Below are 22,898 nucleotides of genomic sequence, written 5' to 3' on the forward strand. Positions count from 1 at the left end.
TTAGCCAAAATTTCATCCAAGACTGAAAAATCAATTAAATTTCTGGCTGCATAACAACTTGCAAATTATCTCATAAAGATTTAAGAATAATTAAGCATACCTAACTCACTTACCAACCCTGAAAAGGTGGATTCATCCGGTGGCTTGGTAAAAATATCTGCAAGCTGCTTCTCACTTGGAACAAAATGTAGTTCCACAGTATAATTCATTACATGTTCCCTTATGAAGTAGTACTTGATATCTATGTGCTTTGTCCTTGAATGTTGTACTGGATTTTCAGTGATGGCAATTGCACTTGTGTTATCACAGAAAATAGGAATCCTTTCAACTTGCAAACCATAGTCTAGCAATTGATTTTTCATCCATAAAATCTGTGCACAGCAACTGCCAACAACAATATATTCAGCTTCAGCTGTAGAAGTAAAAACTGAATTTTGTTTTTTACTGAACCAGGACACAAGCTTGTTTCCTAGAAATTGACAGGTTCCTGTTGTACTTTTTCTATCAATTCTACAACCTGCATAATCTGTATCTGAATAACCAGTTAGATCAAAACCAGAATCTCTAGGGTACCAATGCCAAGTTTTGGTGTTCCCTTGAGATATCTGAAAATTCTCTTAATAGCTATTAAGTGAGATTCTCTAGGATTAGCCTGAAATCTAGCACATAAACATGTAGCAAACATTATATCTGGCCTACTAGTTGTTAAGTACAAAAGTGAGCCAACCATGCCCCTATAAATTGAAATATCCACAGACTTTTCAGTAGTGTTTAATTCAACCTTAGTTGCAGTAGCCATGTGAGTTTTTGCAGATGTGTAATCCATTAGATCAAACTTCTTTAAAAGATCAAAAATGTATTTAGTTTGACTAATGAATATTCCATCACTAACTTGCTTAACTTGTAAACCAAGAAAGTAAGTCAGTTCTCCCATCATATTCATTTCATACTTACTTTGCATCAATTTGGAAAACTTTTTGCAAAGTTTCTCATCTGTAGAGCCAAAAATAATATCATCTACATAAATTTGAATAAGTTTACTAGAGCCATTTATATTTCTGAAAAATAAAGTTTTATCTATAATACCTCTTGTGAAGTGATTTTCCAAAAGGAACTTTAAAAAAGTGTCATACCAGGCTATAGGTGCTTGCTTCAGTCCATAAAGTGCTTTCAAAAGATAATAGACATATTCTGGAAAATTTGGATCTTCAAAACCAGGAGGTTGACTGACATAGACTTCCTCCTCCAAATCTCCATTCAGAAAGGCACTTTTGACATCCATTTGATAGACCTTGAAATTGGCATGGGCTGCATAGGCTAAGAAGATTCTGATGGCTTCAAGTCTTACAACAGGAGCAAATATTTCATCAAAATATATTCCTTCTTGTTGACAATAGCCCTTAGCAACCAATCTAGCTTTGTTCCTGACTACTATGCCATTTTCATCCATCTTGTTTCTGAATACCCACTTGGTGTCTATTGGATTCCTTCCTTTAGGCTTGGGCACCAGCTTCCATACATTATTCCTTTCAAATTGGTTTAGCTCCTCCTGCATAGCTAAAATCCAATCAGGATCCAACAAAGCTTCTTCTACCTTCTTTGGTTCTTCCTTGGAAAGAAAGCTGTTGTATAGACATTCTTCTTGAGTTGTTCTCCTGCTTTGAACTCTAGAAGAAACATCACCAATTATTAGCTCAAAGGGGTGATCATTTGTTCCTTTTCTTTATTGAGGTAGATTAGCTCTAGATGAAGAGGCCTCATTGTTGTCTTAATGTGTGATTGAGTTTTGATTGTTAGAAACTCCCCCTGAGTTTGTGGATCTTTGATTTGAGAAAGGGGAACTTTCTATAGGTAATCTATCTTGATTTCCAGCTTCTCTTGATAACCCGACGGATGGTGAATTTTGAGTACCGACGGATGAAGCTGGTTATCTCCGACGGATAACGCAGATTGCCTCCCGATGGATGAAGCATTATGCAACTCGACAGATGTTGAGTTTTGTGCTTCATTGGTAGTAGATTTTTCTGCATTATCCTTAGATACTGTTTCTTGATCACTTTCATCATCACTACCATCACTAACCATCTCCACATTGTCGAATTTGAGGATCTCATGGTAATCTCCATCTTGAAGTCCTTCAATCTTTTTATCATCAAACACAACATGTATTGATTCCACAATAATGTTGGTTTTTAGATTATAGACTCTATATGCTTTACCAACAGCATATCCAACATAAATTCCTTCATCTGCTTTAGCATAAACTTCCCATTTTGATCAGTTTGATTTCTCAGAATATAGCACTTGCAGCCAAAGACATGAAGAAAATTTAGAGTTGGCTTCTTGTTCTTGAACAATTGATAGGGAGTCATGCATCTTGCTTGATTAACCAGAGAAATATTCTGAGTGTAGCATGCAGTATTTACAGCTTCATCCCAGAAATATGTTGGCAGTTTAGACTGTTCAAGCATTGTCCTTGCAGCTTCAATAAGTGATATGTTCTTCATTTCCACTACTCCATTCTGTTGTGGAGTTCTTGTTGCTGAAAACTCATGCAGAATCCCATTTTCCTCACAAAATACTCTCATGACAGAATTCTTGAACTCAGTTCCATTGTCACTCCTGATTCTTCTAACCTTGAAATCAGGATGATTATTGACTTGCCTTATGTGATTGATGATGATTTCACTGGCCTCATCTTTAGACTTTAGGAAATATGTCCAAGAGAACTTTGAGAAATCATCTACAATTACTAGGCAAAATCTTTTCCTTGAGATGGACAACACATTGACTGGTCCAAACAAATCCATGTGTAGCAGCTGCAAAGGTTCTTCAATTGTTGAATCAAGTTTCTTCCTGAATGATGCTTTAATCTGCTTCCCTTTTTGGCAGGCATCACACAATCCATCCTTAGAAAACTCCACTAGAGGAATGCCTCTAACTAGTTCTTTCTTTACCAGCTCATTCATGGTCTTGAAGTTTAAATGGGATAGCTTTTTGTGCCATAGCCAACTTTCATCCTGACTTGCTTTACTGAGAAGACAAGTAACAGATTCTGCATTAAATGAGTTGAAATCAGCTAGGTACACATTTCCTTTTCTCACACCAGTGAGAACCACTTTGTTGCTTCTTTTATTAGTCACAACACAGGCTTCTGAGTTGAAAGTTACTGAATTGCCTTTATCACAAAGCTGGCTGATACTCAACAGATTGTGTTTGAAACCATCCAGTAAGGCAACTTCCTCAATGATGACATTGTCCTTTGAAATCAAGCAATATCCCACAGTATAACCCTTGCTGTCATCTCCAAAAGTAATACTTGGGCCAGCTCTTTCCTTAAACTCTGTGAGCAGGGTAGAATCACCAGTCATGTGTCTTGAACAACCACTATCCAAGTACCAAAGATTCTTTCTGTTTCCCTGCACACATCAAAATCAAAACAAGTTGATTTTGGTACCCAAGTTTCCTTGGGTCCTGCCTTGTTAGCTTTCTTTTTCTGTTTTTTAAGCTTTATCTCATTTGACTTGGGGATATCAGATTCATCCTTGGTCATTTGAGTTGGGCCTTTGAAACCATTCATTACAACAGAATTATCATGCATATTATAATCAACAGGGAATGGCATGCTATTAGTAAACATGTTATTCCAGTAAGGCATGCTAAATGCCATTTGTGGCATACTAAATGCAGCATAATAAGGATTAGGTGCAAATGGCATATTAGCAAACTGTGCATTCATATTATGTGTAGACATAGCATTCATAGGCATGGGAGGCATGGCATTCATGTTAGGAAAGTGAGGTGGCATAGACATGGAAGTAGGCATGGCAGATTTGCAATTAACAGACAAATAATTTACACTACCACACTTGACACAGATTTTTCTAGGAGCATATTTATCAGGTGTGTTGTTATTGTGTTTGTTAATCCCTACTTTACCATTTCTATTATTTTTCTTTTTAGTCTCTGTTTTTACCTCAATCTTTTCAAGTCTGTCACTTAACTGTTTGACAGTCATGTGACCAACATTAGCCTTTTTCCCTTTCTTAACTTGACTCGATTCTCCTGAAACAAAGTTCTTGGAAACATATCCATACTTCTCATTCAGCTTAACAAGTTTGGCTTTACTAATAGGCTTGCTCACAGCCGACGGATGAGGATTTTCATCATTCGACAGATAACCCTTTTTGTTATCTGACGGATGATCCTCATCATCCATCGAGTCTACATCTGTTAACACTCTATCCACCAAATTTGGTTCTAGTTTCTCTTTGTTCTTTTTCCAGGCTGCATCAAGGAAAGACTCAATTCCTTGAACTTTGGTGATTTAAGCATGGACATCCCTAGATATTTTCCAAGCCTTAATCACCTCCTGTTCATGCTCGAGTTGCTTCTTCAAAATTTCTTCTTTCTTTAAGGACTCAGCTAATTCCTCCTTGGAAATCTTACATTCAATTCTTAACTTTTCAAAATCAATGAACTGAGACTCAAGCACATTATTCCTCTCACTTAAAAATAAATTGTTTTCTTTAATTTTAGCATTTTTTTAGTAAGAGACTTAATTGTAACATACAAATGATATAACTATGTAGACATGTCATTTATAGCATCATTACACTCAGCTTTAGATAAATGTGCAAGGTTTGTAGTAATTACCTGATTACTTGAAGAACTTGTTTCTGTTTCATCAGACTTGGCCATTAGGGCTAGATTGACATAGCTGACATCTTCATCTTCATCTAGACCATCTGCTGCCAAGTCATTTTCTTGTATAATGAAAGCCCTTTCCTTTTGTTTGTACAGCTCAAAGTATTTTTGCTTATAATCCACATGCTCAAACTTTTTCTTACTAGAATCCAACTTCCTACACTCACTGGCAAAGTGCCCTGCCAAGCCACATTTGAAACATTTGAATTTTGATTTATCCACCATGTTTCTATTTGGCTTGGTTGCTCCAAAGTTCTTTTTGAACTTGAGCTTGGCAAATCTTCTGGAAAGAAATGCTAAATGTTCATCAATGTCTTCCATGTCATCTTGGCTCAAAGAATCTTCACTTTCTACTGCAAGCCCCTTGCCCTTGCTTTCACAGACCCTTGAAGTTGACTCAACAGCTTCCATCTTCACTTCCTACTCTTTATCCAACTCAGCAACTAGTGCAATGGATGCTCCTTTCTTCTTTTCTCTCTCCATCCTCTCATCTTGCTCTATTTCAAGCTCATAAGTTTTCAGGATGCCATACAGTCTCTCCAAAGTAAACTCCTTATAATCTTGTGAGTTTCTTAATGAGACTGTCATTGGTTTCCATTCCTGTGGAAGAGATCTAAGGAATTTTGGATTGGAGTCTTTTGTCTGATAGACCCTTCCATGCAGCAATAGAGCATTTAACAGTTTTTGAAACCTACTAAAAATGTCAGTGAGAGACTCACTTTCTTCATTATGAAAATGCTCATATTGCTGAATCAGTAGCTGCATCTTATTTTGCTCTAACTTGCTCATTGCCATCACAGATGATCTGTATTGTATCCCAAACATCCTTGGCAGTTTTGCAGTTGATAATGTTGTCGAACATATCACCATCAACTCCATTAAACAGGATATTCATGGCCTTTTTATCCTTCCTGACTTGTTCAATGTCAGGATCAGACCGTTCATGCCTTGGCTTGGGGACAGATGGCTCATTTCCAGTTGTAGCTCTCATTGGAACATGAGGGCCTCTTTCTATGCAGTCAACATAGGCCTCATCTTGAGATAGCAAATGAAGATGCATCTTTACCTTCCAATGATGGTAATTATCTTTATCCAGAAAAGGGATCTTGACTCCAACATCCTTCTTGTTCATCTTGTTGTATTATTTTGATCTTTAAACTCTTTGCTTATTAAGAGCTTGCTCTGATACCAATTGTTAGTCTCTTAACAATGTAACAAGAATTATAGAAGGGGGGTTGAATGGAATTCTTGAAACTTTTTCTTGATTAAAAATGTTCTAACTCGAATATATATATAAGTGAATTAATTTGCACAATGCGGAATAGTTACTTAAATGAATCAAAACACAAGTAATTAAAAACAAGAGTCTTTAAAAACTTTCTGGTGGATTTAAATGATTCCACCAGAGATATATAATATATATCGAGAGAACCCTGTGTGCAGAATGCTCACAGCTGCTTAAAAATATTGAACAACTAAGAATGCAGAGAAATGTTAAGAATTCTGCTTACAAATGTTTCTCTGCTTTTTTCTCAGATAGTTTCTTAGTTGCTACTTCTTGGTTTATATATCACCAAGATTACAAAGTAATGAGATAGGATAATAAAACAAAAACTATCTAGTCTATTACAATGCTACTTCATTACTCTATTCCAGCATCTTTGAATATCTTCATAATAGCATGGAAATGATAATGCTTCTTTGTTCTCGAAAACCCAGTTGAATAGGATACCACATTCCATTTGCATCCACTCGACGCATGTGGTTGTATTGTCACTGTCAACAGATATTTGAATTCTTTATCCGTCGGGTTTATGATCATCCGTCGAGTTATTGATCATCCGTCGGGTTGTTGATCATCCGTTGTTCATTGTTGTTTATTCGTCGGGTAGCAATCAGGCACTTGACTTCATTTCACTTATGCAGAATTACAAGACATCATCTATGTACAATTAATCAATCTATTCTGCATATCTAACTAAAGTCAACATGACTTAAGTACTACTACAGATTCTAAACAATGTGTATGCAGAAATATGCTACAGATGTATTGTTACATAAGCTACTCACTCGATGGATAATAAGTCATCATCCGTCGGGACTATATTGTGTCATCCGTCGGGACTATAAACCTTATCCGTCGAGTGCTACATAATTTCACTAAGTAAAATCTACCAAGGTGTTTTGTTCATAAAATCATCAAGTACACAAGATATACACAACAGATACTGATTTCACAGTATGAGGGTTTCATGGGTAAGCCTAAGCAAAGCAATACTGATGTGTTTGAAAGATTCAATAAGCTGATAAATGACTTGCAGCTTCATGACAAATTTTATGAAGCTGAAGAAGTGAATTTAAAGTTCTTTCTTACTCTCCCTGACCATTTGAAACAGAAAATATCAGCAATCATGGAAGGAGAGACTTGAGCAGAATAACTCTGGAAGTTCTATATGGAATTCTCAAAACCTATGAACTAGAGATGATTCAAAGGCAATCATTGAGATATGGGCAATGACATTTTGTAGATGGTTCATGTGCTTTAATAGTAAATGAAGGTCAAACATCTAATGATGAACCAAGATCTCGTATTCCAGTTGCATCAACAAGCGAGCAGAGAACACTTGATTCACAGGAGCAAGTCATTCTAGAATTGGAAAAGGATGAGGTCTACACTCTTGAAGAACTGTATGAGCTAGATCAGTCAATGGCCTATTTGGCTAGAAAATTCTCTAACATTAGAGTAAGGAAGCCAAGATACTTCAAAAGTAAAGGACAGTCCTTTAACAAAGAAAACAGCTGGAAAGAGAAAGGGAAGTACAATTCTGATAGCAAGAGTGGTTACAGAACTGGATCTGTTGTCAGATCTAATATAAGGTGCTTCAGCTGTGATGAACTAGGCCACTTTGCTACAGAATGCAGGAAACCCAAGAAGGAAAAGAAATATAAGGCTTATCTTGAACTTGAAGCAAATTATGAAGCTCTTCTGAAGAAACAGTAAAGCAAAGCTTATATTACAGAAGGTAAAAATTGGGATGATTCTGAAAATGATGAAGATGAAGAACTTGGAAACTATGCACTCATGACCTTGGAGCAAGGAGAATCATTCTCATCCAAATCACAGGTACCAACTCCTACCTCCACTGTTTTAAATGTGAATCAATATGAGAAAATTGTTGAAAAGATGAGCACAAAAATGTTTCACATTCATACAAGCATGGTTGCTGCTAATGAAGAAGTTAGCAGATTAACAAATTTAAATGAGAAGCTTCAACGTGAAAAACAAGAAACTGAATTATTGATAGTGGAGCTTGAAGCCTTGAAACAAGAAAATGACTATCTGAAAAACAAGCTCAAGTGTGCAAATGAGATTGAGGTTGTGCTAAGGGAAAAACTGGAGAAAAGTGAAGTAAAGTTGAAGTCCTTCAAGAATGCATCTGAATTGGTAGGTCAGTATCATGAGAAAAATAAACCATGTGCAAACATTGCTATTGGTCTTGATTATGATGCCTTAAACAGTAAAAAGAAAAACATTAGTGACAGAGGAAAAGCAACAAAGAGTGAAAATGTTCCAGCAATGCTGAGAAATGTTGGGTCACCTGTGTTTAAGACTTGTGAAGTAAACTTCAGCGAAGAAGAATTGATCATCAAGCAAGAAATTGCAGATGAGGACAATGAAAAGAAAAATGCAAGTTCAATTCAATCTTCTAAGGCTGAAGAAAATCTTATGGACAATCAAAGTACCAAGACTCCTGTCAAAGAAACCAAGATTGAAGATGCTAGAAAGAAGAAGAAAAATAGAAATAGGAGAAAGGGGATAACCAAAAGCAATAATCTGGCCTATGTTGCAGATGTTCCTGATAAGAAGTGTGAAAAATGTGGCTCTACAAATAATCTAACTCACCTTTGTAAAAAGGATGTTAGTAAGCCAACAGAAGGAACTTGCAAATACAATGAAGAAGATTTAAATGATCCATACTCATTCCGTGATAAGTTTGATTGCATCCCTTGCAACTTAAAAGTGATGAAAAGTTGCCACAAACTAAGAGTACATCTTAAGGAAATAAAAAATGAGTCTACAAAATGCACAACAATTATTGAACTCTATTTTATCTGAAACAAATCACTCTACTTCTGCTAAATCAGTTAACAAGAAGAAAGTACACAACACTGCTTGGGTCACTAAACACACCTGAATCTCATTATGTGTAGGGAAAAGTGAAGAAAGTCATATGGATCATTGACAGTGGATGTTCCAGACATATGACAGGTGATAAGGCCCTGCTATCACAGTTTGAGGAGAAAGTTGGCCCATTGGTGACCTTTGGAGATAACAACAAAGGATTCACAATGGGATATGGCAAGATTGTTTCTGGAAATATTGTCATTGATGATGTAGCACTAGTAGCTGTCTTGAGGTGAATCTTCTCAGTGTTAGCCAATTTGCAGACAAAGGCTTTGAAGTTTTATTCAATAAAGAAGAATGCACCTTTATCAGCAAGAAAACTGGTGAAATTGCTCTGAAAGGAGCAAGGAAAGGAAGCATGTTTGTTGCAGTCTTGGACTCAACAAATAAGGATGGTATTTGCTGCTTCTACATCAAGGCATCAGAAGAACAAAGCAAGTTATGGCATAAGAAGCTATCTCACTTGAATTTCAAGGCAATTAACAACTTAGTCAAAAAGGAGTTAGTGAGAGACATGCCCAAGCTGGAGTTTGCTCAAGTTGAAGTCTGTGAAGCTTGTCAGAAAGGAAAGATGAAAAGATCTAGTCATAAGTCAAAAACTGTGAATTCTATTAGTGCACCCTTGCAGCTTATTCACATGGACTTGTTTGGGCTAGTAAATGTCTTATCAATTTCAAGGAACAGATATGCACTTGTGATGGTGGATGATTTCTCAAGATACACTTGGGTAGAGTTCATGTACTCTAAAGATGAAAATCCACATATCATAATTGAGCACATCAAGAAGATAGAAAAGCAGGATGAAGATTACAATTGTGTGAAAAGACTGAGAAGTGATAATGGAACAGAATTCAGAAATGTTACATTAAGTGAATTCTGCAAAGCAAAAGGCATTGTTCAAGAATTCTCAGCTGTCAGGACACCTCAACAAAATGGAGTAGTTGAGAGAAAGAACAGAACATTGGTTGAAGTTGCTAGAACAATGCTGCAAGATGCCAAGTTGCCAACAAGTTTCTGAGAAGAGGCTGTCAATACTTCATGTTTTACTCAGAATAGATATCTCATTAACAAGGCACATTGCAAGTCACCCTACTCAATCATTTCCAAGAAAAAGCCTACTGTAAAGCATCTTTATGTGTTTAGAAGCAAGTGTTACATTTTAAAAGACAACTCTGAATATGTGGGAAAATTTGACTCAAAGGTTTTTGAAGCAATTTTTCTGGGATATTTACTGGAAAGAACAGCCTACAAAGTCTATGTAACTGATCAAAAGAAGATTATGGAAAGCACAGATGTGACCTTTGATGATGACAAGTATCCAGGCTTGGATTGACAAGATTATATCAACCGGGAGTAGAGAAGTCAGGAAAGCTACTCGAGAACTCAAGAAGATATCGAAAATCATTCCTTCACCAGAGAACTCAGAGTTATAGACAAGTCTATATTCATTCGAGAACTCAGAGATATCTACAAGTCAAAGTGAAGATATGAAGACTAGAGATCTCGACAAGATGAAGACCTCTACAAGCCAAACTCATTATGGAGTGCTAGAGATCTCGATAAGCCTATGTACCTATCGAGATGTCAAGTGTTCTATTAATTCACACTGGAGATCTCGAAGTACAGTCTCAAAGTACAGAATTGCAGATCAGTTTAATATCCAAGATAAACAATCAACAAACAATCCAACAACTGGATTGACAAGTCTACAAAAAGCAGCTTGAAGAGTGTGTAAGATCAATGGCAAAGATTAATTGACAGAGAAAGATTAAAGTAAACACGGGATGCCAAAGATATGCTAAGCCAGAAATGGAAGATTTGCTTTTTTATAAATAGAAATGACAAGTGACAGTTTAGAAAAGTTAATAGCATGTTTATTATCCATTGTGTAAACCAGCAGTTAACTGAGATATAAAGTTAACACTGGTCCTCTAGTTAGGAGTAATAATTTAGATCAAAATTCTTGTAACACTCTCGAGAAGAAGCTGAGCTCTTTAACTTCAAAGAGTTTAGAAATTTTGTAGCAAAACATCTTACTTTTTAATATAAAAATTAAGTGAGTTTTGAAGATCTGTGTTCTTTATTTTCTGTAAGCTTATAGTCTGCATGAACACTTTTCTCTACAAGATTTAATTTACTTTGTTCAACCATTAACTTTCAAGAAAAGCCTAAAATCAGAAAAACACATTCACCCCCCCCCCTGTGTTATTCATTACCTAAAAGAGAATTTTTGAAATATCATACATTTTCGAAGACTTTTCATTTATATATGGTTGTAATTTATTTGTTTAAAAAATAATATATGAAGTTTAATTTGATTTAAATTCGAATTTTATGGGTCATTTGCGTAGTATACATTGTTTAGGTCTTATCTTGAGTTCTAGAAGTCTGATTCTGACGATTAAATAACCTACAAAAAGCTTGTGAGAAAAAACTTTAATTTAGAAGTAGTTTTAAATTTAAAATCTAGCCGAATCATCCCAGCATCTGATTCAAAAAGTCAACTACGAAATTTTACTTTCTCGGAATTTTATTTTAAGTGGAAATAAATATTAAAAATCAGATTACCAACTTTAGGTCCTAAAATTTAGGTAAGGAAAGATCCATAATAATTAAAAATTATTTTAATATATTCAAAATAGAAATAAAAAATAAATTGCTTCTAACATATTCGAAATGGAAAAGACTTATAATAATTTAAACTTATTTTAACTTATTCGGGATAGATTCGAAATAGAAATGAACTCCATGTCTTTTTAATTATATCTTCTTCATACCTACAATAAAATATTAATATTTATTAAATAAAAATCTAAATTAGTATAAAATACCAAAGATATCAAGATAATACCAAGATAAAGTGCATACTCGTTTGTTAGTGTAGAAGTGTAGATGAGTTATAAAGAAAAAAAAGCCTTGCAAGTAATGAATATATTTAGATTCAATTATGTCTCGAAACATAAGGGTTTGGAAGCATTATGATGTTTGACATAAACCAATATCCAAACTTGAAGATATTATTATACACACAGCTTAACATAAATTACATGCTCTAAGATATATCAGCAGAGATTTTAACTAACCTCCAAATTAAGTTATTGCGCCACCAGAACATCTATATAAGAACAAATATATAGTTAATAAACATATTTATGTTCATATATGTAAGTCCCTTATGATTTAAAAACAAAGGTAATCCTATACCTGCAAAACGAAGAAAACAAAAAGTTAATAAAATTGGTGAAAGAATCATCAATCGTACAAAAGTTTTTTTTAAAACCTATTTATGTCCATATATATTGTATCTTAATTAAACTTTATTCTTGAATTGAATAGAATTTTAATTAAATTCCACTTATATGTAATCTTGGATTTTATTTCTATTTCTATATTAATTTGGATTTTATTTTCTAAAGATTATGAGCTAAATAAGGAAGTTTTTTATAATTAAATTTCACTTCTATATAAATTTGGATTTTATTTCTACTTCTATATGAATTTGGATTTTATTTTCTAAAATATAGGAGCTAAATAAGGAAGTTTTCTATTCTATATAAACTTGGATTTTATTATTCTACTTCTATATGAACTTACATGTTACTTTCTAAAATATAGGACCTAAATAAGAAAGTTTTAATTTTTAGAATTAAAATTTAAGAGCTCTAGAAAAAAAGATAAATATGATTGAAGCGATTTTAGAGCTCCTCAGGGTTTTCCTTTTTCTATATACTAGTCGACAAAGTCGCGCTGCGCAGCGGCCCTAAACAAATATTTTTTAAAAATTTCATATCAAGATCATTTAAGAAAAATATGAACAATATCAAATAAAAAATTAATTATTCATAATTATTAGCCATTTTTTATCACGCTTTATTAGGCCGACACCCGTTATAATATACATAATAAAAAAATTGCGTACATATTTTTTCATGATACCAGTTTATATCACGTTTCTTAAGTCGATAATAACTGTAGCAATTATGATGTATTGTTAGCACAACGCCTGTTATAATAAAAAAAGACTAATTAGATAAATTATAATATGAACTAATATTATAATTTTAGATAAAAATTAGTTTGAGTTGCTCTACCGTCAAACACAACATTAATAAAAAATCAAAAATGTAGATTGTTTAAGAAAAGAATTGATAGGCGGCTAAAAAAGAATGATTTTTCAGAATGAGCTAAATTATTTAAACCGAATATGTAATAATAAAGTAATTAAATACTTATTATTATGCCCAAAAATTGGTATAAACAATATTCAGATTAAGATCAATAAAATGAGTAGAGTCAAAGGGGAAGCGCCTGAAATCTAGGGAAAAGATGAGATTGACTTTCCATAAATAAAAGGCGCGCCCAAAGATTGCGCCCCGTTGACTAAGTAGCTGATTAACGGTTGTAATTATCATGTATTAAAGGCGCGCCTTCAAATAGGTGGAGGAGGCGCGCCCAGTTATCGAGAAGGAGGAGATAATTTTCTTAATTGAAACCTGTAGTGTAGTGAGCCTTAGGGCGCGCCTTGGGCAAGGGAGGCTCCCTGGACGGATTGTTTGGACATGATTGCTTTGACAGACTTGCTCATTGGCTTGAACAGAATTGGAGTGAGCCCTAACGATGAATAGTTTAGGGTGCGCCTTATGATATAGAATGATATAAGAAGAGACCAGAGGCCGGTGACATAGGGCGGCGCTAACATACAGAAATATCAGAGCGCACCCTCAACTTCCACTTGACATATAAATACAACTTTTATATGCTGCTTGGATGGATTCTCTGGAAGACTCAAGGAAGATGGAGAATGTTATTACTAACCTATTTGATGCAGGTACTCTGTTGAAGAACTCCTTCTTGTAGCATATCTACAGGAAAGGCGGTGTCCGTGGTCAGAGATCTCCAGGGGTATGCCTGGACTGAAGGCCTCCTCCTGTAGTCAATGGGTATCCTCATTGGGGATGTGGGGTGAAATCTGGTGTGTGCTTTGGGAGCTCTGTCTCTGTAGTCAACGGGTGTCCTCGTTAGGAGACTTTGGAGTATCCTGCACTTTGCACCCAAAAGCTTGGGATCACTTGTCCTGCATCTGGTAGGGGCTCCTTATCGGGGGACAAGGATGCGTCCAACATTTGGAGTGAACCACGGCTATACCTGCGTCCATGGATTAGAGAAACAGCTAGTAGCGGAGGGTTATCCTTGGCCAGGGAGATGCCTCATCCGTGAAGTCTCGAAGCCGCGGACGAGCCTTGGGCCTTTGTGGTTGGGCCTCATCGGCGGACATACCTAAAGCTAGTAGAAGACGGTTCCTAGTGGGTTTCCCATTGGGCCTCGAGATAAGAAATCTAAGCCCATTAGGTTTCTTGTTCCCCAAGAACTACGTGGGCTTGATCCCCTATAAATAGGGGTACGTAGGCACATTGTAAGGGGTCAGAAGCGAGAGCGCAAAGGAGCCACCACTAACCCTAAGCAATCTCAGCCCCCAATTATCACCACCACCAAACATTGTTCATCTTTTCCGGCGAACATTGTTCATCGGATTCATCGGTTACTGTTCACGTTTCCGACGAAGAACTGCCATCATAGATCTTGTTTCCGGCTGCTAACCTCAAGTTTTGTTGTTCCCAAATTCCTCCGTCAACAAATTGGCGCTAGAAGGAGGGGCTAATCAAGATCTACATCTGGGAGGAAGGATGTCTCAATATCATGATGGAAGTTTTTACGATGGAAGTTCTGAAGAAGATTCTGATCATGGCTACGAATATGAACCCTACGTTCCGCCAATGACTGACCGTCCCACGCCGGACGTGGGAGGACAGCCACCTGTGCTCATCAGCAACGCCGACTTGTTGGAACAACTGTATCGCATGGGTGATGCTTTGAATGGTTTCGATTCAAGGTTGAGCACCGTGGAACGGCGCAAGGCCAGGGGGGTCTTCGCCACAACCGAGCGGCTCTGGCACCTGGAAAAGCACCCATGACAGATAGGGATGTCTCGGCCGGCCAAGGCCACACTAAAAGAGGGCGTGTGTCGATAACCCCACGACGCCTGGACTATTCTAATAACACGTCCCCAGTCATTGAGCTAGTGGAAGAAGATGGTGATGGACGGGAAATTATGCGGACAAATACCCGGGGAGCCACCCATCTGCACCGCTCTGGACGTAGTCTCGAGGAACGCCGACAGGCGGAGTCGATGCCGGAGAATCAGTAATGAGGCTTCGCAGCTTTGAATGATCGCTTGGGGATTCGCTTGGGCGATGACGATTTGAGAATGGTGTTACTTGAATGGCAGAAAGAAGCTGATCGCGGAGATGTGACGCCTCATGATACAACGCGTATGCCCCTAAATTCCCAGGAAAATCGGGAGCGGCACCACGATCCAACGCGTGTGCCCCTGAATTCCCAGGAAAATCGGGAGCGGCACCACGATCCAACGCGTGTGCCCCCGAATCCCCAGGAAAATCGGGAGCGGCACCGCGATCATGAGAGAGCTCATCCCCGCAGATCGCTGGATCAATATAGACGTGGGTATGGAAACGATCGGTGGAGAAGGCCTCAATGGAGAGGAAGAGGTGGAGGCCGAGGTAGATATTTAGACGGATACCGTCGTGGCAACTACCGCGGTCAAAATGATTCCCGCTGGATTAACCAAGCAGATGGCTATGATTATGTGGAACATGATAATCACAGAGATGTAGAAAACTATGATCGCGGTACGGTCCGGGGCCGTGGCCAAGGTGGAGAAGGGAATCAAGGGAGAAACCAAGAACGAAATCCTGAAATAATCATAATACCCGAAGACGCCCAGAATACGAACCAGCAGCAAGCCCCTCCCGGGGGAATCAAGTGGAAACACCTCCATTGCAACCCCAAGGTCCACAGCATCAAATGCAGACCATTCCTGGCGTGGGAACTTTCAATATAGGAGATCTAAAAAGGCTACTTAACCACCTCGAAGGCAGGGTGACGGCTACAGCCGAAATCCCTTCCCCATTCTTGGCAGCAATAAGAGAGGCACAATTGTCGGCCGGGTATCGCAACACTACTAGCGATCTCCGTTTCCACAGAAACTCAGATCCGGTGGAATTCTTGGGTCGTTTTAATATAGAGATGGATGTGTACCAAGTCCCGGACTTGGCTCGATGTCATCTCTTGGCGGCAACCTTTAGAGAAAGTGCCCAGCAGTGGTTTCAAAAGCTCGGGCCAGGGGTGATCACCTCGTGGGACAGATGAAGAATTTGTTCTTAACCAAGTTCCAAGCCGCGGTGAGATACGCACCCTCTGTCACAACTCTTGCCAATGTTAGGCAAAGGGAAAATGAAAGCTTGACATCGTACTTCAAAAGGTTCAACGCTGAATCTACTAGCGTGAGGGAAGCATCGGACGAAGCCTTAAAAAGCTTCTTGATCGCAGGATTAAGGGTTGGTTCAGATTTTTGGAAGCACTTGCAAGGAAAGGATCCGGCCACTCTCGCAGATGTCTTCGCTTTGGCAGAATCTTTTAAAGCCATAGAACAATCTTTGGCAGATGTACAACCGACTTCACAGTCGAGTCAGAGAAATAAAGGAAGGAAGAGGGATAGGTCTCCAAGCCCAAGGTACCGAAGAGATAGTCGAAGCCCAGACCGGGTAAATACAGCAAGCACAAGGAGGGGATGGAGCCCTCCCTCAAACTATGACTACAGGACAGGCCGGTACACGCCTTTTGTCGCATCTATCGATCATATCTACGAGGTAAACAGAAATAAAGGGCTATTTAGAAAACCTGAAGCTTTATCATCATGGTAAAACAAAGACAAGAAAAAATATTGCGAATACCATGAATTATCTGGACATAACACGCATGAGTGCCGACATTTAAAAGATGAAATCGAAGCGCTTATCAAGGAAGGATACCTCGGAGAATGGGTAGTCAAGGAAGTAAGGAAGCACAAGGATGACAGGACAAGGGAAGAGGAAAGACGAGCACCACGCGGGACAAACAATGATACCCTGGAGGAAAATAAATTTGTCAGGGATGGCAGTATCCGAACAATCTATGGGGGAGATCCCGAAATGGAATGCAGCAACCGAGCCTTGGCAAAATACGCTAGGGAAGCCCGGTTCAGGCCTCTCACAGATATTCATAGGGTGGAAACCCGGCCACCCAAGGTGTTTAAGGGCGAGTCCATGGATATCACTTTCAGAGAAACAGATGCCCGATGGGTACATCATCCCCACAATGATGCGTTGGTTATTTCCATCCAAATCGGAACAAAGAATATCCATAGAGCCTTCGTGGATAATGGGAGCTCAGCAAACATCCCCTATTACAGCACCTTCAAAAAGATGGGACTGCCTGATCAGGATATGTCGGGGGAAGACTCGTGGGTCTATGGTTTTTCAGGCGCAGGAGTTAGAATCATGGGGTCGATTCGGCTCCCATGTACACTGGGGGAAAGCCCATTGTCGGTAACAAAGATGCTTGAATTTAAGGTCCTGAATCAGGAATCGTCCCACAACGTGTTATTGGGACGACCTTTTCTGTGAGAAATGAGAGTCATCACTTCAATTCATCACCTAACTATCAAATTTCCAACGCCGAATGGAGTGGGAAGTATCAGGGATTCCCAATATGACTCACGGGAGTGCTACAGGCAAGTAATGAAAGGTTTCAGAAAAGACTCCCACGCCGATGATACTCCGGACGTGGATCGGGAGAAAAGCATTAAGCAACCAACCGAGGAAATCCGAGTCCACTATTATGTTGAGCAAGAAGAAGAACATCCCTCTGAGTTACCCCTGACAATGTTCTACTTGGAAGACACAATCAGAATTGAGATGTTGGAAGAAGAAGAGGCGATGGATACCATAGTCCAAGCAGATTTCCATGGGGAACGTTTAGAAGGAAGATTCGATATCTTGCAAAGCCTTGAACAGGGCGATGCCATCCCTCTTGCAGGAGCACCCTCGCCCGCAAAACATACTGAAGAAGTCGATGACTCTACTACGCAAAGCGCACCTCCTAAAGGGGATGCACCCTCTCTACAAGACCAGGAGATCTATAATCCCCCTGACTTGGATCCCCGGATACCAATGCCGACAGAAAAGATGGGGCCAGCAGAAGATACGATCGAAATCCCCGTTGATGAAAAAGACCCGAGTAAGGTTCTGAGAATAGGGTCCCAATTGGCACCAAGGTTAAAGGAAGGTCTTTCAATATTTCTGTTGGCAAACCTAGATGTATTTGCATGGAGCCATTCTGATATGGTGGGGATCGATCCAGAAATAATGTGCCACCGATTGAATATCGACCTCAAGCATAAAGGGGTTCAACAAAAATGAAGGGCCGTAAGTGGAGAGAGAGCTATAGCCCTGGCAGAGGAAGTAGAAAGGCTCCTAGACGTCGGACTAATTCGAGAATCTTTTTACCCAGAATGGCTAGCAAATCCGGTATTGGTAAAAAAGCCCAACGATAAATGGAGAACATGCGTGGACTTCACCGACCTAAATAAAGCATGCCCGAAAGATAGTTTTCCCCTACCAAGAATTGATCAGTTGGTCGACGCCATGGCAGGACATGCCCTGCTCAGCTTCATGGATGCATACTCCGGGTATAACCAGATCCTTATGTATGAGCCTGACCAGGAGCACACCTCTTTCATCACTGATAGAGGGTTCTACTGCTATATCGGAATGCCATTTGGTCTGATCAATGCCGGTGCCACTTACCAAAGGTTGGTAAACAAAATGTTCAAGAAGCAGATTGGGAAGACTATGGAAGTGTATGTGAATGACATGCTCATGAAGTCAAAAAGGGCGGAAGATCACGTCGCCGACTTAACTGAAATGTTCCATATCCTGAGAAAATATAGGATAAAACTAAACCCGCAGAAGTGCGTGTTCGGCGTAGAGTCGGGAAAATTCTTGGGATTCATGGTCAACCACCGGGGGATTGAGGCTAACACGGCAAAAATAAAAGCTCTACTAGACATGAAATCTCCCACCAGCGTCAAACAGGTATAGAGTCTAACAGGAAGGATCGCGGCCCTAAATTGATTTGTGTCAAAATCGTCGAATAGGTGCAAAGAATTCTTCAAAGCGATCAAAGGAAGATGGAAGGATTTTCTGTGGACCCCTGACTGTGAAGAAGCTTTTCTGAAAATTAAAGAACAACTGGGAAATCACCCGATGTTGGCCAAGCCAGAAAACGGAGAAACATTTATTCTGTACTTGGCGGTGTCTGAATATTCCGTCAGTGCCGTCTTGGTAAAGGAAGAAGCAAGCCACCAGTGGCATGTATACTATATAAGCAAAAGGTTGTTGGACGCGGAAACCAGGTATACCAACATGGAAAAACTAGTGTACGCCCTTATTCTTGCGGCACGAAAAGCTAAGACCGTATTTTCAAGCTCACCGAATAGAAAGTTCGCACCGCTTATCCGCTCCGGCATATTTTACATAAACCCGAATCGTCAGGAAGAATGTTAAAATGGGCCGTAGAGCTAGGGCAATTCGATTTGGAATATTGTCCTCGCACGGCAATCAAAGGACAAGCGCTGGCCGATTTCGTACTTGAGTTCGATGAAGAAGTTGATGATAAGGCCATAGTGCTGGCAGAACCAACCCCGCAAGAAAGTCATCAGGACGAAAAGAAGCAGGAACTCCCCCACCCTTGGTGGACATTACATATGGACGGGGCCGTAAACAATAACGGGTCAGGTGCCGGGATAGTCTTGATCACTCCGGAGGGGCACCGCTTGATGAGTGCTATCCATTTCAAGTTTTATGCTACCAACAATGATGCTGAGTATGAAGCCTTGATCAACGGTCTGAAATTAGCTCTGGAGGTAGGGGTCATGAATTTGATAGTTCGGAGTGATTCCGAATTAGTTGTTAACCAGGTCAACGGAGGATTCCAAACCCGGGGACCGCGAACAGAGCTATATATGAGATGTGCAAAACGTCTACTGGGAAAATTTTCAAGTGCCAGGCTAGAAAGTGTTCCGCGAGAAGAGAATAGTAATGTGGATGCTTTGGCCAAGATGGGGTCACAGATGGACAACGTTCGACTTGGACAAATCCCTTTGGGAATCCAGGAAATTCCAAGTATCCCGGAGGTGGAAGTGTTTCAAACGCAAGAAATCCCACAAAAAAACTGGATGACCCCCATTCATAACTATATTCAGACAGGGGTTGTACCAGAGGATAAACTACAGGCTCGACGCCTTCGGTATCAAGCTACAAAGTATGTCGAGTATGACGGGGTACTATACAAGAGAGGATTTAACCAGCCACTGTTACGTTGTGTGGATAGGGAAGAAGGAAATTATATCCTCAGAGAGGTGCACGAAGGGATTTGTGGCAATCACTCGGGGGGTGGTTCCTTGGCATTAAAAGTGCTCAGACAAGAGTACTACTGGTCGACTATGAGGGAAGATGCTTTCAATTTTGTCCGGGCTTGTGATCGTTGCCAACGGTTCGCCAACTATTCCAACATCCCGACATCCACCATTACCTCATTGACAAGCCCCTGGCCTTTTGCCATGTGGGGGATTGATCTCGTTGGAGAGTTACCCAAAGCAAAGGGGGGTGTGAAATACGCCGTGGTGGCTGTGGATTACTTCACCAAATGGGCAGAGGCTATGCCACTAGCCACGATCACGGCAAAGAAGATAAGGGATTTCGTGTTCAATTCCATAGTATGCAGGTTTGGTATTCCCTACAAGCTCATTTCAGACAATGGAAAACAATTTGATAGCAAAGAATTAAGGAAGCTCTGTGAAGACTTAAAAATTAAAAAAGACTTCGCCGCGGTTTATCATCCGCAGAGTAATGGTCAGACATAAGCCATAAACAAAATCATAAAACATACCTTGAAGGCAAAGTTAGAAGAGAAGAAAGGGGATTGGCCAGAAGAAATGCCCATGGTCCTTTGGTCATACAACACGACACCTAGGTCAACCACAGGTGAAACCCCTTTTCTGCTGACCTACAGGTATGAGGAAATGGTTCCCGTGGAGGTAGGAGCAGGGTCTCTACGGAGAGATGCGTTCGTCGAGGAAGATGCGGAAGTTAACCAGAGGCTCCACTTGGATCTGTTAGATGAAGCTCGGGCAAACGCTCAATTAAAACTCGCTGCGTACCAACAGAGGGTCGCAAGGTATTTTAATAAAAAAGTAAAATCTGTACCGTTCAAGGTTGGAGATCTTGTGTTACAAAAGGTTATGCCTAACACTAAGATAGCTCAGCACGGGGTGCTTGGAGCTAATTGGGAAAGACCATACAAAGTTAAAGCTATACTCTGGAAAGGGACTTACCGCTTGGAAGATCTGGATGGTAAACTTATTCCTCGAGCATGGAATGCAGAACATTTGCGGAAGTATTACCAGTAGGGTGTGGCTTTGTCCCCCTTATTTTCTTGTTTTGATTCTTATTTAATAGGCTAGAAGCAAATAAATTACTTCTAGCCTAGGGGGTAGTACATATGACTGCGAACCTTGGAACTAGCAGAAGGAAGAAAAATTTTCAAATAATTTCCCCATAGAGCATAGTAGCCACGGGACTGGTGTAATATACACACTAGAGCGCATTATCAATAAAAGAGAAAAGTTACTTCAAAAATTTGCTTGACATAAAAATTCTCATCTGAAAAACATCAATGGTGCGCCCTATGTAGAGGCGCGCCCTATCTGATAGCTCCTGCTTTATAATCAAGACAGACATTGTAGACGAGGATGAAGGAAATAAATGCACATGGCAGGCAAAATAAGACTAAAGCAAAAGCCTCCCAAATAAAGGCGCGCCTTTGAACTAATAAGTCAATTAAAATATCACAAAGGTACTAATGGAAAGGAAAAAGTACATATTATCTGCAATATGGCGCGCCATTATATCTGAACACTACGAAGAAAGAAACACAATGACAAACTTTGAGATCACACAAAAATTAATTACACTAAAAATATGTTAAAGGGCGCGCCATATAGTAACATACTCCATGGAAACATATGATTGCCAAGGGAAAAATCAAAGTGCCTTAACAAATTTTTGAGTAAAGATGAAATTAACGAGTCATACATGCAAGAATAAAAGAGTAGCAGAAAAACAAGTCATACAACTTTGCACAGCATCAAAAGAGGGCTGGCTCCTCATAAGTATTAGAAATTTAAAGCTGTAAATAATCAAGGCGCGCCTTGGGACTGGTCTGTTGGAGGAATAGATTGGAGAGGGACAGTTGGATCAACTTCAGGCGCGTCCTTGGAGACTTCCTCTTGTGGCGCGCCCTCCCCTTCTTCTTCTTCTTCCAACCCAAGTTTTATCCTCCTCGCCTTGATTTCAGCAACATGCTCCTTTTTAAATTCCACCATTTCAGCAACAGTCTCTTCCCCAAACTTCTCAAAGGAATAATCTGGATCATTGGCCACAAAACCAACTCTGTAGAAATGAAAACCACTGGCAAATGCCTCATCAGATATTTCCCTTTTCTCATCAGGCCAGCCTAGTTTCTGCTGCTCCTCCAGATACTCAACCCTCAGGTTGGTTGCACCAAGCTCATTATGGAGAGAGGTGGCTTTTTTATTGGCAATCTCTAGCTGAGAAGAAAGGTTGGCAACCTCATCCTTGAGAAAAGAAATCTCAGAATCCTTGGCCTTGATGTCCTTAGCATGCAAAAAATCCTTGTCCCTGAGGGTATTCCTCAAAATACTGTTGTCCCCCTACAGCCTCTCCAGGCGCGCCCCCTCTTCCAGCAGCTTATCCACCACTCAAGTGGAGTGGATAAACAATTGGCAAGATGCCTTTATTGAAGCACGAGCTGCATCTCCCAAATCCATGGCTTGCCATTGCTCCACTTCTTCATCCGAAACATGAAGGGAACCCATGGGGCCTAGAGCATTCAAGGCAACAGAAGAGCCGGGAGGCGCGCCCTCTGCTCTTTGCCTCTTAGGCGCGCCCTGTTTCTCTGTGAGATCAATTATGGGATTTTTTAGAACAGGTGCTGTTTGAGGGATGGGGCGGAAGTTGGAACAGAC

At 39.6% G+C, this 22,898-nt stretch overlaps 3 protein-coding genes across 3 annotated transcripts; all 3 read left to right on the plus strand.

The window, feature by feature from the left end:
- The first annotated feature begins 16,116 nt into the window (after positions 1-16,116).
- Positions 16,117-17,415, plus strand: LOC141696088 (uncharacterized). Its single transcript, XM_074500276.1, has 2 exons — positions 16,117-16,620; positions 16,735-17,415. Exons 1-2 carry the CDS (start codon positions 16,117-16,119, stop codon positions 17,413-17,415), a joined length of 1,185 nt encoding a protein of 394 aa, XP_074356377.1.
- Positions 17,416-19,349: 1,934 nt separating this feature from the next.
- On the plus strand, positions 19,350-20,714 carry LOC141696089 (uncharacterized). The gene has a single exon (XM_074500277.1). It carries the CDS (start codon positions 19,350-19,352, stop codon positions 20,712-20,714), a length of 1,365 nt encoding a protein of 454 aa, XP_074356378.1.
- A 72-nt stretch (positions 20,715-20,786) lies between these two features.
- Positions 20,787-21,260, plus strand: LOC141696090 (uncharacterized). The gene has a single exon (XM_074500278.1). The coding sequence runs from the start codon at positions 20,787-20,789 to the stop codon at positions 21,258-21,260; it is 474 nt and encodes a 157-aa protein (XP_074356379.1).
- The last annotated feature ends 1,638 nt before the right edge of the window (positions 21,261-22,898 follow it).

The sequence above is a fragment of the Apium graveolens genome, chromosome 11, assembly GCF_009905375.1.
Source record: "Apium graveolens cultivar Ventura chromosome 11, ASM990537v1, whole genome shotgun sequence".
Taxonomy (NCBI): domain Eukaryota; kingdom Viridiplantae; phylum Streptophyta; class Magnoliopsida; order Apiales; family Apiaceae; genus Apium; species Apium graveolens.

Excerpts from the sequence above, each read along its gene's own strand:
- LOC141696088 (XM_074500276.1), top strand. The coding sequence starts at position 16,117 with ATGAAGAATTTGTTCTTAACCAAGTTCCAAGCCGCGGTGAGATACGCA. Across the intron at positions 16,621-16,734 it reads CTATCGATCATATCTACGAG|TGCCGACATTTAAAAGATGA; the intron begins GTAAACAGAAAT and ends AACACGCATGAG.
- LOC141696090 (XM_074500278.1), top strand. The coding sequence starts at position 20,787 with ATGCCCATGGTCCTTTGGTCATACAACACGACACCTAGGTCAACCACA.
- LOC141696089 (XM_074500277.1), top strand. The coding sequence starts at position 19,350 with ATGTTAAAATGGGCCGTAGAGCTAGGGCAATTCGATTTGGAATATTGT.